The sequence below is a fragment of the Rhinolophus sinicus genome, linkage group LG15 (genome assembly GCF_036562045.2).
Source record: "Rhinolophus sinicus isolate RSC01 linkage group LG15, ASM3656204v1, whole genome shotgun sequence".
Taxonomy (NCBI): Eukaryota; Metazoa; Chordata; class Mammalia; order Chiroptera; family Rhinolophidae; genus Rhinolophus; species Rhinolophus sinicus.
The window spans coordinates 27,451,692-27,467,430 of NC_133764.1; the positions used below are offsets into that span (position 1 = coordinate 27,451,692).

Consider the following 15,739-nt stretch of genomic DNA (forward strand, 5'->3'; position numbering starts at 1 on the left):
CATAGCTTTTCACACTATGAAAAGCTGACTAGAGAAGCTACAAAATTGCCCTATTTCCTAACCGTGCGTGCTACCTTCCTAAATTCTTCTGGCCATCAGCTCTACAGTGGAGCTGAATGAAGAACCCTTAATTCTAAAAGCGATTCAAGATTTTTGCTGGCTTACAACCTGAGGGAAACGGGGGAACCTGTTAGAGGAACCCAGCATGGAAAGACGGCTCAAGTGAAACATCTCGCACTTTCTTGCTGGCGTGCACGTCCACCAGGGCCTCCTCAAGGAACAACGACTCGGGTGCGAAATCCTGCCGGCGCTCCCCTTCCCCAGAGAGCCCCTCCCCAACTCAGAGCCGGCCCCACCCGGCGAAGCTCGCGACCCACCAGGGCACTGGCAGCCGAGGGCGCGCGGCGCCGCCCCGCCTCGCCTCCGTTTTTTCCCGCCCAGACCCCGAGCCTTCCGGAGGGGGCGTGGCCCGCAGGAAGTTCTCGCATTACGGAAAGGTAGGCATTTCCGGCTCCGGTGTCATGGCGGGCTCCTACCACGAAGGCACGCCCGCGGTGCCCGGAGGAAAGAGGCAGCAGTTTGGAAGCCGGTTCTTGAACGATCCGGCGCGTGTCTTCCACCACAACGCCTGGTAAACACCCTTTCCCTCCCTCAGGCTGCGGCTCGCCCTCTGTCCCGTTGCCATACTCAAGGCGCTCTGCCCCCACGGGAGAGGTGCTTCGAGGCCAGCAACTCACCCTGCCCACAGCTGGACCGTGAGGCCCTGAAGCATCCCGTTTGATTTTTCCAGGGACAATGTGGAGTGGTCAGAAGAGCAGGCCGCGGCAGCCGAGAAGAAAGTCAGGGAGAACAGTACCCAGCGGGTGTGCCAGGAGAAGCAAGGTGCGCCCAGGAGGCGAGCGGGCCTCGATGGTATCCACAGCCGGCCTAACTGCTGGACGCGCCCTCCCAGCGGCCAGAGAACCGAGGCCACCAAGAGCCTTTTTTACTGGACTGATACCAAACTCGGGAGTAGAACGGGATGGGGAGGGGATGTGCATGGATGGAAAAGGGCTACACCGTAAAATGTTTTAGGGCATAAAGGGTGTTTTGGTTTGGATTGACAATATTTTCTGGTTTTCAGTTATGTTAACTAGATCCCTATTAATATGGTTGGCCGATGGGAACCGCCACACATTGTCTTAGAGGATATACTTTTTACATGATAACACTTTGCCTGTGGAAATAGTGCCTTTGAAGCTAATCTTAGTGGTCAGATCCTAAATGTTGTTGGAGGAGAGGCTAATGACTGGTGAATTATGTGTCTTTTCCTTGTGTAATGGCTATGAGGATTTAGGGTTTCTGCAAAGGAAAGCTGGATGAAGCAGAATGGGGTAAGTATGGCCAAAGAAAAAAAGGCCACTTCTAGAGAGGTGGATCATTTCACTGTGAAGTATCCCTAGATACTAAAACTAGAACTAGTTGGGCTTATGTCATGTCCTAAGAGACAGTTGAAGGCAGGACTAGAAACTGGGGAGTAGTAACCTCAAAGAGTTTTACACAGGTAGAACATTTTAGTTACAAAATATTTACCCTACAAAGTTTGACAGAGACTAGATCAAAACAAATTAAAGTTGAAAGGGATTTTGAAAATCATGTAGTCCAATATCCTCTTTTTACAGTTAAAGAAACTTGGACCACAGGACATTAAGTGCCTTGCCCAGAGGTAAGCAGTTAGTTAGTAGTAGCAGTGGTGAAACTAAAATTCAATTTCTTAGGTTTTTATTTCTATTACACTAGTCAAGGTCCTATATTGGCAAAAAAACAGAAAACTAAAATCTAGGACTACCTTGATCACCTTAAACAACAGCTTTCTTTTAAACAGTTCACACTTCTTTGGTATCCCTGTCCTCTGTCATCAAAACTTTTCTCATCTAAAGACATTTTTTCCTCATCAGCATTTTCCATTTTCCTTTTAACCTTTCTGTTTTTAGCATCTATAAGTAGTAGAATTTATTTCTGGGCTCCACACACTATAAAGAACCACAGACAGAAGAACATATACAAAGAAGAGCTGCCTGTATCGGAACCATTGAATTTACCTGGGGAACGACTGAAAAACCTGGGACCTTTAGCTTATAAAGAAGATTTAGAGGGGCAAATAACTGCCCTCAAACACAAAAGAATTTCTCTATATGGTCCTGAGAAATGAAAGAATCTTTTGATCAGGAGTGATTAAAGAGATTTGTTGCTTAACATTAGAATTTTCTGATAGTTAAGAGTCATCCAAAGATGTGGGAAAAGAATTAACAGTAAGTTCTTGGCAGAGGTTGGACTCCATGGAAGGACAGGCTGTAGAGGGAATTCAAGTGGTAGGTGGTAGGACTAAATGATACCCAGCTCTGCAGCTATGGCTCTACTTGAGGATACTTTTAGAATAAAATGACATGCAGTAAAGCAGGATAACTCAGATACAAATAAAATATTGAGAGATGGTTCTTAAATTTTTTTCTTAAATATTTACAGTTGATTTTGAAATCAATGCCCACAAATACTGGAACGACTTCTACAAAATCCATGAAAATGGATTTTTCAAGGACAGACATTGGCTTTTTACTGAATTCCCGGAGCTGGCACCTAGCCAAAACCAAAGTCACTCGGCAGATTTGCACACAGAGAACCACTGGAGTGAAGTTCCTGGATGTAGGAGGAGTGAGGATGGACCTGATTTAATAATAGATCAGCACAAGTGTTCTTCAAACAGCCTTGGACATAAAACACAGACCCTTCCTATAGAAGAGAATGTAACTCAGAAACTCGGTCACCTGGAATTGTGTGCTGATGAGTTTCCTGGATCCTCAGCCACCTACCGAATACTTGAGGTAACCTCCCTTTATTGTCCTGGTAGTGGGGTTAGTGAAGTTGTTATAATATATTGTGCACGTGGTCAGCATAGAGGGGCTGACCACAGAGTAACTTCTATCTGATGAAGCTGACTAGACTTGACCCTCTTGTTGGCCTGGACTCATCTCCATTTATGAATTAATGAAATTCCTTAAATGTAGAGATATCTGGCCATGGCACACAAGGTAGATCACCCAAGGTGCTATCTGGGTATATGATATTGCATCTGAAAGTTGCAGGTTGTGCTATACCTGCCATCTGGAAAAGAGTCCCAGGTTACAAGACAACTTCTGTTATTTCTCTTCTAATAGTTATAAAATGGAAAGGTTAGTTGGGATGGTGCCTGCTTCTCCGGTGTGGGAGAATTCTTGTCTTCTGAGTTTGGATGGTGTTGAAGAGGTGAGGTTAGACGTATCTAGGTGGGTACTAGAATGTAAACCCACAAATGGTGACTACACACTCCACTGGAAGCTGATTAGCCTTAGAATTGAGTCCTATGGCATGACTTTGTACTAATCCCTCACCCTCCTCAAGCAAAACAGGACTTCTGCCTCTCTCTCTCTCTCTCTCTCTCTCGCTCTCTCTCTCTGACTCGTAGTTTTTATGAGGATTAATTGAGCTACTGTATGTAAAATGGCGAAGAATAGTGCCTGGCACACAGTAATCCCTCAGTAAATGGCATCGTTTTTATTATTACCACACCCAGCACTGTATCAGGACAGTTTAACCATAGTTCCCTTTTCATGAATTTTTCAGCTCAGTCTATTAAAAACATTTTCCTATGATATGGTGGATTTCAGTAAGAAATTATTTCATCTATGGGATCATTTGCTAGAACTCAAAAAGTAAAAGCAACCCATGCCCTTTTTTCCAGACCAGCTCTCTTCTGCTAATAAAAGCCCATGCTCTTGTCTTTTATGGCTACCTTTTTAAGAGTTCCTGAGGTCAAGGTCAGAGAAGGTCATGGGTACTATTTAGCTCTGATCACTACATCTTCCCTAATAACACAATTAGGCAAGATTATTGTTAATTATTTGTCTAGCTGTAGGGAATTAATTCTTTGTGTTTAATTCTGTGATTAATAGTTCATTTCTGTCTGCAGGTTGGTTGTGGAGTGGGAAACACAGTCTTTCCAATTTTGCAAACTAACAAGTAAGTATGTTACGAGGTTTAACTATATGACAGAAAAGAGGAGAAAAGTAGGAAATTGTTGTTTACCAAAATCTTACTTCATCAATATAACAGTGGTTAATTGGAAACCGTGGACTATGGGAGGTTTAGATTTCTATATTATCCATTTATGGATTGTTTTGATTTAATTTGATTTGTAAGTTACCTTTGTCATCGGGGAAATTAGTGAGGTTTAAAACCCATGTTCCATTGTTAATATAAGGTGTCTTTGATATTTTAACTCTGCTACACAGGAAATAGAAGAGACATAATCCAGTTGTAATGTAATTCTGTTTTTTCTGCCCACTCAGTGACCCGGGACTCTTTGTTTACTGTTGTGATTTTTCTTCTGCAGCTATAGAACTTGTCCAGGTAAGTGCAGTAGCTCCTATCAGTGATTTTCACTGATTAAAGGAAAGGGATCTCCTAAAAACCAAGGTCTCTATTTTCTTAATAGTACTGTGGTCTGAAAGCAGAAGACTACTGAAACAGCCTGGGGTAGAGGAAAGGGCCAGGCATGATACAGAATGTGCCACTTGCCAGCTGTAGAACTTTGGGCAGGTCTCTTGACCTCTCCCAACTTTTTTTTTTAAAGCTTGAAATGAGATGACTTTTTTCAGTCAGGGTTCTTTGAGTTACAAGTTACAGAAACATCTAGACATACTCAGCCAATAACGTGGAATGCCATAGAATCCCAAGAGTGTAAAGTATAGCCAGGACAGTTAGTCAGCCCTGAAAAGGTGTCAGATACCCAAGGTGAGTTGGCTGGCTAGTGAGATGTTGCCACCCCCTCCTTCTGTCACAGCACCTCCCTCAAGTTCATGGTGTCTTACTCTCATTGTCCAGTGCTCATTTCCCTTTTGTATTTGTTTTCTCTTTTCCGGCTAGCTTTTTGTAGTAGGTTTTTCCTGGGTTTGCATGTGGCACAGACATGCTTGCTCCTCCCAGCCCCTTACAAGTCCACCTTGTTTCGGTGTTCTTAGAACTTCACCAGAATGACTGTGTTCCTATTCTAAGTTCCCCAGAAAGAATCTGGTTGACCCAGCCCAACTGATAATCTACTTGTTCTTCTTGAATTAGCTGTGGCCAGTGAGGAACAGTTACATTTTTGGAGAAAAGATGGCAAGGGAAGATGTGGAAAGGGACGTTACCCTAAAATGTGTCTGTTATAATATGTTAAATTTTCCACATTTAGAGAAATAGACTTTCCTGGAGAATTCTATGATCTGTGTAATATGCTATAGTTGGATTGGGAGTTGTTTTAAATCATGCTTTTTCAATATGTTTTGTCTCTCTCCTTAGGTTTTTCTTTTCCCTCTTGGTCACTTATCTTCCTGATCATTTTCTAGTCCTCAAATCTAGGTCTCTGTATCAGTATTAGAGGAAAAGCAGAGGAATCAAACATTCCATTTTAAAAGCGCCAGTTAGATTCCACTGGCTCTTCACTAGAATTGTTCCTGATTCTTAGCCTTTGAATAAGAATGTGTGCCTTAATGATTAGAGGTCTATCCCTTCAAGGGAAGGAACTGCAATTACGCTTAAAGCAAGATTAGCTTTCCTTGAGGCTGTGTGAACATTTTCTAACCCGTGTATCTCTCTCTCCCAACTGCCTGCAGACAAATTCAGCATATGATCCTTCTCGGTGTTTTGCCTTTGTTCATGATTTGTGCGATGAAGATAAGAGTTACCCACTTCCTAGCAATAGTCTTGATGTCATCATCCTCATATTTGTTCTTTCAGCAATTGTTCCAGACAAGTAAGTTTTAGATCCTTAACCAGTAGTGTAACAAAAACAAAGCTTTCAGGGACCTTGATATCAGAGTTGGGCCCTAAATAAAAAGGATGTTCGGATAGACAGGAAGAAGCCACTCCATCCAAAGTGATATAAGTGTCTCAACCATTTTCCTAAATTTGTCTTGAAGTCAGACTTTGTTTCAGCCTTTACACCTCTGCTTGTTGACTGCAGTGGTCAGTTCTCCTTATTTTTGTGGTTTAATATCCCTGCAGAATGGGGGAGCAGTCTTTAATGGATGTGTGGAGAAATTTCCTGTTGATAATTGCATAGCACTGTTTTAGAATGGTGTGTACCATTGCTGTTAGATAATGTCTCATTATTGGCCTTTTTAAATGCTTTAAATCTAGCTTATTAACAGCGCAAAATTTAGTGAAGCTTAACTCAGGTGTTCTCTGATGTCTAAATTCTGAGGAAAAATGAAGTACAGTAGAATTCCATAAAATCAAGTTTAGGTAAGAAAAAAATTGATTTGCTGTACCCTAGAAGATACTGTTAAAGCCTCGTAGGCATAGGTAACCTGTCGTCCTGGTGAAATACTATCTCAAGGAAGCAGTGTTTGTTGGAGACCCAGGAGAGCGATTGATTTTCTCTAGCCCACATTTCCTCTAGAACAGCACTGAGTCATCTGACCTAACAGATATTGTGAGTGTGCAATAAAGGCAGATGGAGAGTGGCCCCAAAGCCTGGCATGGTTCTAAACATTAATAACCACAGAAGCTTAAATGCTACAAACTTCTAAAAAGTTACATGGACTGAAACAAAGCATTAAAATTAAAAATTCATTATTCATGGGCGGCCCGATGGCTCAGTTGGTTAGAGCGCGAGCTGCTCTGAACAACAGGATTGCCAGTTAGATTCCCACATGGGCCAGAGAGCTGCGCCCTCCACAATTAGATTAAAGGACAACGATTTGAGGCTGATGGGTCCTGGAGAAACACACTGTTCCCCAATATTCCCCAATAAAATTAAAAAAAAATTCATTCAGTGTTTAAGTAGGCTTTCAAATTTTTTTTGTAAGTTTGTAGCATTTATACTTAGGAAGTTAGTAAAGATAAAACCTGCACCAACCCTCAATATGGGAAGTGTAGTAGGAAATGTGAAGCGCTCCACCCATAGGCACTCGTTTGCATACTGACTGTCACCATGTAAAGTGTTAAGTTCTTGAGGTTCCGTCTTTAGTTAACAAATGGAAAGTTCAAGTCTGCATTCAAAGAGCTTGGGCCTCGCGCATGCAGATGAGTCAGCTAGCAGTCCCGCATCGGGTGTTCAGGGCTCCCATCAGAGAGCCATGGACGCATGGGGCAGGGATGGCTTCCCCAGGAGGCGATCCCAGGAGGAGGAGGAAGTGAACCAGGTGGAGAGTATGTCTCTTCCCCTACCGTTGAGCCGGAAGGCAGAAGTAGGTTATCCTCAGACCTCTTCATACCAAAGGCAGTGGGTCAAAGCCACAGTTGTGATCAGACAGCAGGAAGCACATCAGAAGTTTGGGTGTGTGCGCCGCTCTAACGGAAACAAGGGCAGAGGACCTAAGCTTTCAGGGTAAGGAAGTCCATGGGCTTTTTGGGATATGCGAAAAGGAAAAGGAACCCTGTTTTTAAACAGGCCTGAACTTCGTTCCCTGTCGCCCCACAGGATGCAGAAGGCACTCAACAGGCTGAGCAGGCTTCTGAAGCCTGGAGGGATGATGCTTCTGCGAGATTATGGTCGCTATGACATGGCTCAGCTTCGGTTTAAAAAAGGTATTTTGCTACTATAATCAAAACTGGTTTTGCCATCAGAACAGACATTCAAATTAGTAGAACAGCGTAGAGACTAGAATTACAGTTCCATGTATAAAGCCACTTGCTGCATGGCAAGGGTGGCCTGTCTTTGAAGACTTGTATAATCTAGGTATTAAGGAGGTCTCTTTTAACCAATATGGCTACTTTTAGAAGAGATATATTTTAAAAAAAAGACATTTGATTACATAAATAATTTTAAATGTGGTATGGCAAAAGATACCATTAAAAAGTTACAAGACAAATATTTTTGGTGCATAGAATAGATAAAGACTTTATGTTCTTCAAGGGGCTGTTGGCAAATTGATAAAGAAAAGATTCCCACCCAAAAAACGGAAGGAATATTTTAGAGTTGATTCACAGAACATATCCAAATGGTCAAAAACAAAAGTTCAAGGAAACAAAAATTACAATGAGATACCAATTCTTAAACCTATTACTGGCCAATTCAAAGAAAGATAATATGCTCTTTCATTACTGGTGGAAACATGAATTGTTATGGCCTTTTTAAAAAGCACCCTATATTATCTATTCAACAGTCCTTTTGGGAATTATTCAAGAACCAGCGCATAACGTATGCACAAGCAAAGTCTTAGAAGCAAAGTGGATGTCTCTGGATAGGGGACTATTGTGCCTGCCACGTGAGGTAGACCCCTGTGGGGGACAGAAGGGGCATTGTATTACCAAGTGAGAAAAACTGTGCAGATCAGTATTTTAAACTTGATCCCATGTTTAATAGTGACTGGGGAGAAATACACAAGTAAGTAAAGCAAGTGAGATTATATTGACATTCACAACGTGAAGGACTACACACCGGGGTGTTAAATTGTCATAAAGTCAGGGGCTTAGCAACAGAAAGAAAGAGAGTGTCCAGGATAAAAACCAGTGTGTGTTATTTGTGAATGTGTGTAGACACATGGACAGACATGCTAAAGGACAGTCACCAAAATGATATTGGTGGCTGTCTTGTTCTTCTTTCCTTAAACTTGGCTATACTGCTTGATTTTCCTTTTTCTTTCTCTTTTTTTTTTTTTTTTAAACAAAGATTATGTGCTATTTATTTAATCAGGAAAAGGAGACAAAGACAACCTGTTCCAGCATCAAATAGAACTCTAGAACAGGGGGCTCAGAAATCTAGCACTGCGGTTTGAGTATTCCCCTTGGGCTGCGCTTCTCTAAAGCTCCAATCCTTTTATAGGAGAGAAATTGCAGATTCCTGCCAAGTACCAAGTATAACCAAGAAAGAATTCTGTTCTCTGTCCAAAAAGTTGATATATGATGTACATTTGATTGACATTTGATATGTGATGAAATTCAAAGACGTGCTGTAATGTTTCCCTGACTTTTACCACATCACTCTGCAGGTCAGTGTCTGTCTGAAAATTTCTATGTGAGAGGTGATGGCACCAGAGTTTACTTCTTCACACAAGGTATGAAAACATTCATCTTTATGGTAACATTCCCAAAGTACCATATTAAATGTTCCTCAGTGTATTTTCAGAAGCAAAGTCATCTGGCCCTCCTGTCTTTTGCACCCTTTCCTGCCCTTCCCCCCTCTCACAGCCAACCTGAACTGCTCGCTGTTCTCCAGGTGGGCTCAGCTTGTACGTACTGAGTCCTCCACCTTGCTCTTCTGCTGTTGCTCTTCTTCTCTGTCGCTTTGTCCAAAACAGGAGGAAACCAGCCTGTTTTGCAAGATCCAGTGCAGCTGTTTACACTCTAAGCTGGGTTGTGCCTTAGGTGCACCTGAGTTAGGGTGCACTTACCATTCACTGGGGTCCGGGTATCACCTAGAACTGCTCTCGGCTGCTTGCCCGACTGCAGTTTTCTCCATGCCTGGGCCCTTTGTCACATCACATACATTTTTGAGCCTTTGGTTAAAGTGATTGAACCTCTACCCTTTAAAAAAACAAAAAAAGGCTTTGACATATACAGAGGGTGCCAAAAAAATGTATACACATTTTAAGAAAGGAAAACAGTATTAAAATTGTAATATTTAATATATACCGGTAACAAGAATACAAGTCACATTTGACTTCTGCAGTTACTAGAGGTGCTCAAAGTGGTTACCATCAGCGTCCAGACACTTCTGATCACGGCAAACTACTGCTTGAGCAACGTTGACCAACGTGTCCTCTTGTATGCATTTTTTGGCACCCCTGATATACATATAGGTCTTTACATGTAATTTTAAAGTGTCCATAGAGCCCTTTGTGAAAATTCCTCCCTCTCAGCTGAGTCTTAGGAGAGCTCTCCCTCTTGCAGGGTGCCGTTCCCAGATGGTTTGGCTTCTCCTACCTAAACATGAACTTGCTATTACAGAGCCGCTGCTGCCTCTATAACTAAACAGCCCCACTGAAGCCACTTAAATATGTGAATAATGACAGCAATCTCTAGGAGCTCCATTTAACATAGGAAGTGGTAGACACTATGCATTTTCTTCGGGAGGAAATACATAAACGTCTCTCTTCCAAACTAGATGAACTGGACACACTTTTCACTACTGCTGGACTGGAAAAGGTTCAGAACCTGGTGGATCGCCGATTGCAAGTGAACCGAGGGAAGCAGCTGACAATGTACCGAGTTTGGATTCAGTGCAAATACCGCAAGCCTCTTCCAGCCAGCACTGGCTCCTGACCTGGTGGGAGCTCACCGGGCATTTTTTAAAGAATATCCACAAGTAGTGTCTTGTTGATGTTGGACAGCAGTTCAATGGTTCAAATAAATTTGAGCCTTGAACCTAGGAAAAATTACTTTTCATCAAGATTCTAACACTTGTGCTTCCTTTTTGTGAAGCCCTTTAATACATACTTTCCTCAAGTTTTTTCTTACTTTGAGATCTCAAACAATTTTGCCATTTTGTAATTTATCTCAATAACTGAAATATTCATGGAAATTAGGAAATTAGAAGACATCAAGAGTTTATTTTCATGTGAAAGTGTCATGTGATATGATAGAGTCATTTTACTGTAAGTTTTATTAAAGTATTTGGGAATTCAAACACCTGGTCCCATGGTATATTAAGTACTTTTCTTCCTCTAAGTAACCTGTGTCTAAAAAGTAAAAGGATCTTCTCTTTTAGCAAAGTTGTCTTATTTTTTTATTGGGCCCTTCGATGTTTGAGACAAAAGGAATTGAGAGGACTTCATTTCTGATTGTGATCGTCATCTGTATTAATGTTCTGCTTTTTTTCAGTTATCACTTTTATACGTTTCTCTCTTGATGGTCCATAAGTTATATGATGTATTCTTAATTTTATCAAATAAATAATTGCAATTCTTCATTCCTACATTTTGGATTTTCAACTTAAACTTAGATATTTTCAAAATAGTTTCAGTATTTTAGTTACATATGTGAAAAGACATGAGCAGTTTTTTAATAATTCCAAATTTACAGAAAAGTATATTACCAGAATAGTCGGGTGTTTGTTTGTTTTTAATCATTTTTGAGTAAATTGCAAGGTGATATCCCAACACTCCTACATATTTTAATGTATAATTTATGGTATAGGATGTTCTTCTATATCATCAAATAAATCCATCAGAAGTAGAAATTTACATGTAAACACTGCCATGCACAGATAACCAAGTTTTTCCAATGGTCCCAAGATATCCTTTATCACGGGGGGGGGCGGGAATGCCATTTTATTGCATTTAGTAGCCATGTCAGCCTCCTTCAGTCTGGAACAATACTTAGGCTTGTTTTCTTTTTTTTTTTTTCATTAAAGTTTATTGGGGTGACAATTGTTAGTAAAATTACATAGATTTCAGGTGTACAATTCTGTATTACATCACCTATAAATCCCATTGTGTGTTCACCACCCAGAGTCAGTTCTCCTTCCATCACCATATATTTGATCCCCTTTACCCTCATCTACCACCCCCCGCCCCCCTAACCCTCTGGTAACTACTAAACTATTGTCTGTGTCTATGAGTTTTTGTTTCTCATTTGTTTGTCTTGTTCTTTTGTTGTTTTTGGTTTATATACCACATATCAGTGAAATCATTTGGTTCTCTGCTTTTTCTGTCTGACTTATTTCACTTAGCATTATAATCTCAAGATCCATCCATGTTGTCACAAATGGTCCTATTTCATCTTTTTGTACCACTGAATAGCATTCCATTGTGTATATATACCACAACTTCTTTATCCATTCATCTATTGAAGGACGTTTTGGTTGTTTCATGTCTTGGCCACCGTAAATAAAGCTGCAATGAACATTGGAGCACACGTGTCATTATGGATAAATGTTTTCAGGTTTTTTGGGTAGATACCCAGGAGAGGGATTGCTGGGTCAAACAGTAATTCTATTCATGATTTTTTGAGGAACCTCCACACTGCTTCCCATAGTGGCTGCACCAGTCTGCATTCCCACCAACAGTGTATGAGGGTTCCTTTTTCTCCACAGCCTCTCCAACACTTGTTACTATTTGTCTTGTTGATGATAACCATTCTAACTGGTGTGAGGTGATACCGCATTGTGGTTTTGATTTGCATTTCTCTGATGATTAGTGATGTTGAGCATTTTTTCATATGTCTATTTGCCATTTGTATGTCCTCTTTGGAGAAATGTCTCTTCAGTTCCTCTGCCCATTTTTCAGTTGGGTTGTTTGTTTTTTTGTTGTTGAGTTGCATGAGTTCCTTATATATTTTGGATATTAGCCCCTCATCGGAGGCACTGTTTCCAAAAATCTTCTCCCATTCAGTTGGTTGCCTCTTTATTTTGTCGATGGTTTCTTTTGTGCAGAAGCTTTTAAGTTTGATATAGTCCCATTCATTTATTTTGGCTTTTACTTCCCTTGCCTTTGGAGTCAAATTCATAAAATACTCTTTGAACCCAAGGTCCTTAAGTTTAGTACCTATGTTTTCTTCTATGCAGTTTATTGTTTCAGGTCTTTTGCTTAAGTCTTTGATCCATTTTGAATTATTTTGGTACATGGTGACAGATAGCAGTCCAGTTTCATTCTTTTGCACGTGGCTTTCCAATTCTCCCAGCACCATTTATTGAAGAGGCTGTCTTTTCCTGATTGTATGTTTTTTGCTTCTTTGTCAAAAATTATCTGTCCATATATATGTGATTTTATTTCTGAGTTCTCAGTTCTATTCCATTGGTCTACGTGTCTGTTTTTCTGCCCATACCATGCTGTTTTGATTATTGTTGCCCTGTACTACAAGCTAAACTCAGGGAGTGTGATACCTCCAGCATTGTTCTTTTTTCTTAAGATTGCTTTGGCTATTCGGGGTCTTTTGTGGTTCCAAACAAATCTGATTATTTTTTTGTTCTATTTCTTTTAAAAAATGCCATTGGGATTTTGATGGGGATTGCATTAAATCTGTATATTTCTTTGGGTAATATGGCCATTTTAATTACGTTGATTCTTCCAATCCGTGAGCACGGAATGTCTTTCCATTTCTTTGTGTCTTCTCCAATTTCTTTTAAAAATGTCTTGTAGTTTTCAGCATATAGGTCTTTCACATCCATGGTTAAGTTTATTCCTAGGTATTTTATTCTTTTTGCTGCAATTGCAAAAGGAATTGGGTTTTTTTGTTTCTTTTTCTGAGATTTCATTGTTAGTATATAGGAATGCAATGGACATTTTTTTTTTTTTTTAAGATTTTATTGGGGAGGGGGAACAGGACTTTATTGGGGAACAGTGTGTACTTCCAGGCCTTTTTTCCAAGTCAAGTTGTTCTTTCAGTCTTAGTTGTGGAGGGTGCTATTCAGCTTCAAGTTGTCCTTTCAGTCTTAATTGTGGACGGCGCAGCTCAGCTCCAGGTCCAGTTGCCGTTGCTAGTTTCAGGGGGCACAGCCCACCATCCCTTGCGGGACTCAATGACTTGAACTGGCAACCTTGTGGTTGAGAGCCCGTGCTCCAACCAACTGAGCCATCCGGGAGGCAACTCAGCTCAAGGTGCTGTGTTCAATCTTAGTTGCAGGGGGCGGAGCCCACCATCCCTTACGGGACTCGAGGAGTTGAACCGGCAACCTTGTGGTTGAGAGCCCACTGGCCCATGTGGGAATCAAACCGGCAACCTTTGGAGTTAGGAGCATGGAGCTCTAACCGCCTGAGCCACCGGGCCAGCCCCTGCAATGGACTTTTGTACATTGATTTTGTAGCTGGCAACTTTACTGTATTCGTTGATTATTTCTAATAGCTTTTTGGTGGAGTCTTTAGGGTTTTCTATATATAGCATCATATCCTCTTCAAAGAGTGACAATTTAACTTCTTCATTCCCAATTTGGATGCCTTTTATTTCTTTCTCTTGCCTGATTGCTCTGGCGAGGACTTCCAACACTATGTTGAAAAGCAGAGGTGGTAGGGGACAGCCCTGTCGTGTTCCTGAACGTAGAGCCAAAGGGCTTCAGTTTTTCACTGTTAATTATGAGATTAGCTGAGGGTTTGTCATATATGGCTTTTATTATGTTATTTTCCTTCTATGCCTATTTTATTAAGTGTTTTAATCATAAATACATGTTGTATCTTGTCAAATGCTTTTTCTGCATCAATTGATAAAATCATATTATTTTTGTCCTTTATTTTGTTTATGTGATATATCACATTGATGGATTTGCGTATGTTGAACCATCCTTGTGCCCCTGGGATGAACCCCACTTGGTCATAATGAATAATCTTTTTAATGCATTGTTGTATTCGATTTGCTAGAATTTTGTTTAGGATTTTTGCATCTGTATTCATCAGAGATATTGGTCTGTAGTTCTCTTTTTTTGTGTTATCCTTACCAGGTTTTGGTATAAGGGTAATGTTGGCCTCATAAAATGAGTTGGGGAGTACTGTCTCTTCTTCAATTATTTGGAAGAGTTTGAGCAGGATTGGTATTAGATCCTCTTTGAAGGTTTGGTAGAATTCACTACTGAAGCCATCTGGTCCCGGACTTTTGCTTTTGGGAAGGTTTTGGATGACTGATTCAATTTCGTTACTGGTGATCGGTCTGTTTAGATTTTCCAGTTCTTCATGGTTCAGCCTAGGAAGGCTATATGTTTCTAAGAACTTGTCCATTTCTTCTAGGTTATTGAATTTGGTGGCATATAGTCCTTCATAGTATTCTTGGATGATCCTTTGTATTTCTGTGGCATCCATGATAACTTCCCCTTTTTCATTTCTGATTTTGTTTATTAGTGTCTTCTCTCTTTTTATCTTAGTGAGCCTAGCCAAGGGTTTGTCAATTTTGTTAATCTTTTCAAAGAACCAGCGCTTTGTCACATTAGTTTTTTTCTATTGTCTTTTTGTTCTCTATTTCATTTAGTTCTGCTCTGATTTTTATTATTTCCTTTCTTCTGCTGACCTTGGGCTTCATTTGTTCTTCTCTTTCTAGTTCTTTAAGGTGAAACGTGAGGTTATTTATTTGGGATTTTTCTTGTTTCTTGAGATAGGCCTGTAATGATATAAATTTCCCTCTTAAAACTTCTTTCGCTGCATCACAAAAATTTTGGTAGGACGTATTTTCATTCTCATTTGTTTCTATGTATCTTTTGATCTCTAATTTCTTCTTTGACCTGGTTGTTCTTTAAAAGTATGTTGTTTAATCTCCATGTATTTGTGCTTTTCCCTGCTTTCTTTTTGGGGTTGATATCCAATTTCAAAGCCTTATGATCAGAGAATATGCTTGGTATGATTTCAATCTTCTTAAATTTGCTGAGGTGAGTTTTATGTCCCAATATATGGTCTATCCTTGAGAATGTTCCATGTACACTAGAAAAAAATGTATAGTCTGATGTTTTAGGATGAAGTGCTCTATAAATGTCAATTATGTGCATTTCATCTAATGTGTCATTTAGGGCTGCTATTTCATTATTTATTTTCTGTTTGGATGATCTAGCCATAGCTATCAATGACGTATTTAGGTCCCCTAGTATAATTGTGTTTTGGTCAATTTCTCCCTTTAGTTCTGTTAGGAGTTGCTTGGTATATTTCGGTGCTCCCTGATTGGGGGCATAAATATTGATGATGTTATGTCTTCTTGTTGTATAGTCCCCTTTACCATTATGAATTGTCCATCTTTTTCTCTTGTTACCTTTTTCACCCTGAAGTCTGTTTCACCTGATATCAGTATAGCTGATTTTCTCTGGATACCATTTGCTTGGAGTGTCAAT

The 15,739-nt window shown here is 40.3% G+C and overlaps 1 protein-coding gene across 1 annotated transcript; it reads left to right on the forward strand.

Moving 5' to 3' along the window:
- Positions 1-481: 481 nt before the first annotated feature.
- METTL2A (methyltransferase 2A, tRNA N3-cytidine) lies at positions 482-11,851 on the forward strand. The gene is made up of 9 exons (XM_019733053.2): positions 482-631; positions 791-882; positions 2,506-2,861; positions 3,986-4,035; positions 4,365-4,425; positions 5,670-5,809; positions 7,481-7,587; positions 8,991-9,056; positions 10,106-11,851. Exons 1-9 carry the CDS (start codon positions 522-524, stop codon positions 10,261-10,263), a joined length of 1,140 nt encoding a protein of 379 aa, XP_019588612.2. The 5' UTR covers positions 482-521; the 3' UTR covers positions 10,264-11,851.
- Positions 11,852-15,739: the final 3,888 nt, after the last annotated feature.

Bases quoted from the DNA above. Each gene is read 5' to 3' on its own strand.
- METTL2A (XM_019733053.2), top strand. From the start codon at position 522: ATGGCGGGCTCCTACCACGAAGGCACGCCCGCGGTGCCCGGAGGAAAG. The intron at 632-790 runs GTAAACACCCTT...TGATTTTTCCAG, and splicing joins GTCTTCCACCACAACGCCTG to GGACAATGTGGAGTGGTCAG. The intron at 9,057-10,105 runs GTATGAAAACAT...CTTCCAAACTAG, and splicing joins AGTTTACTTCTTCACACAAG to ATGAACTGGACACACTTTTC.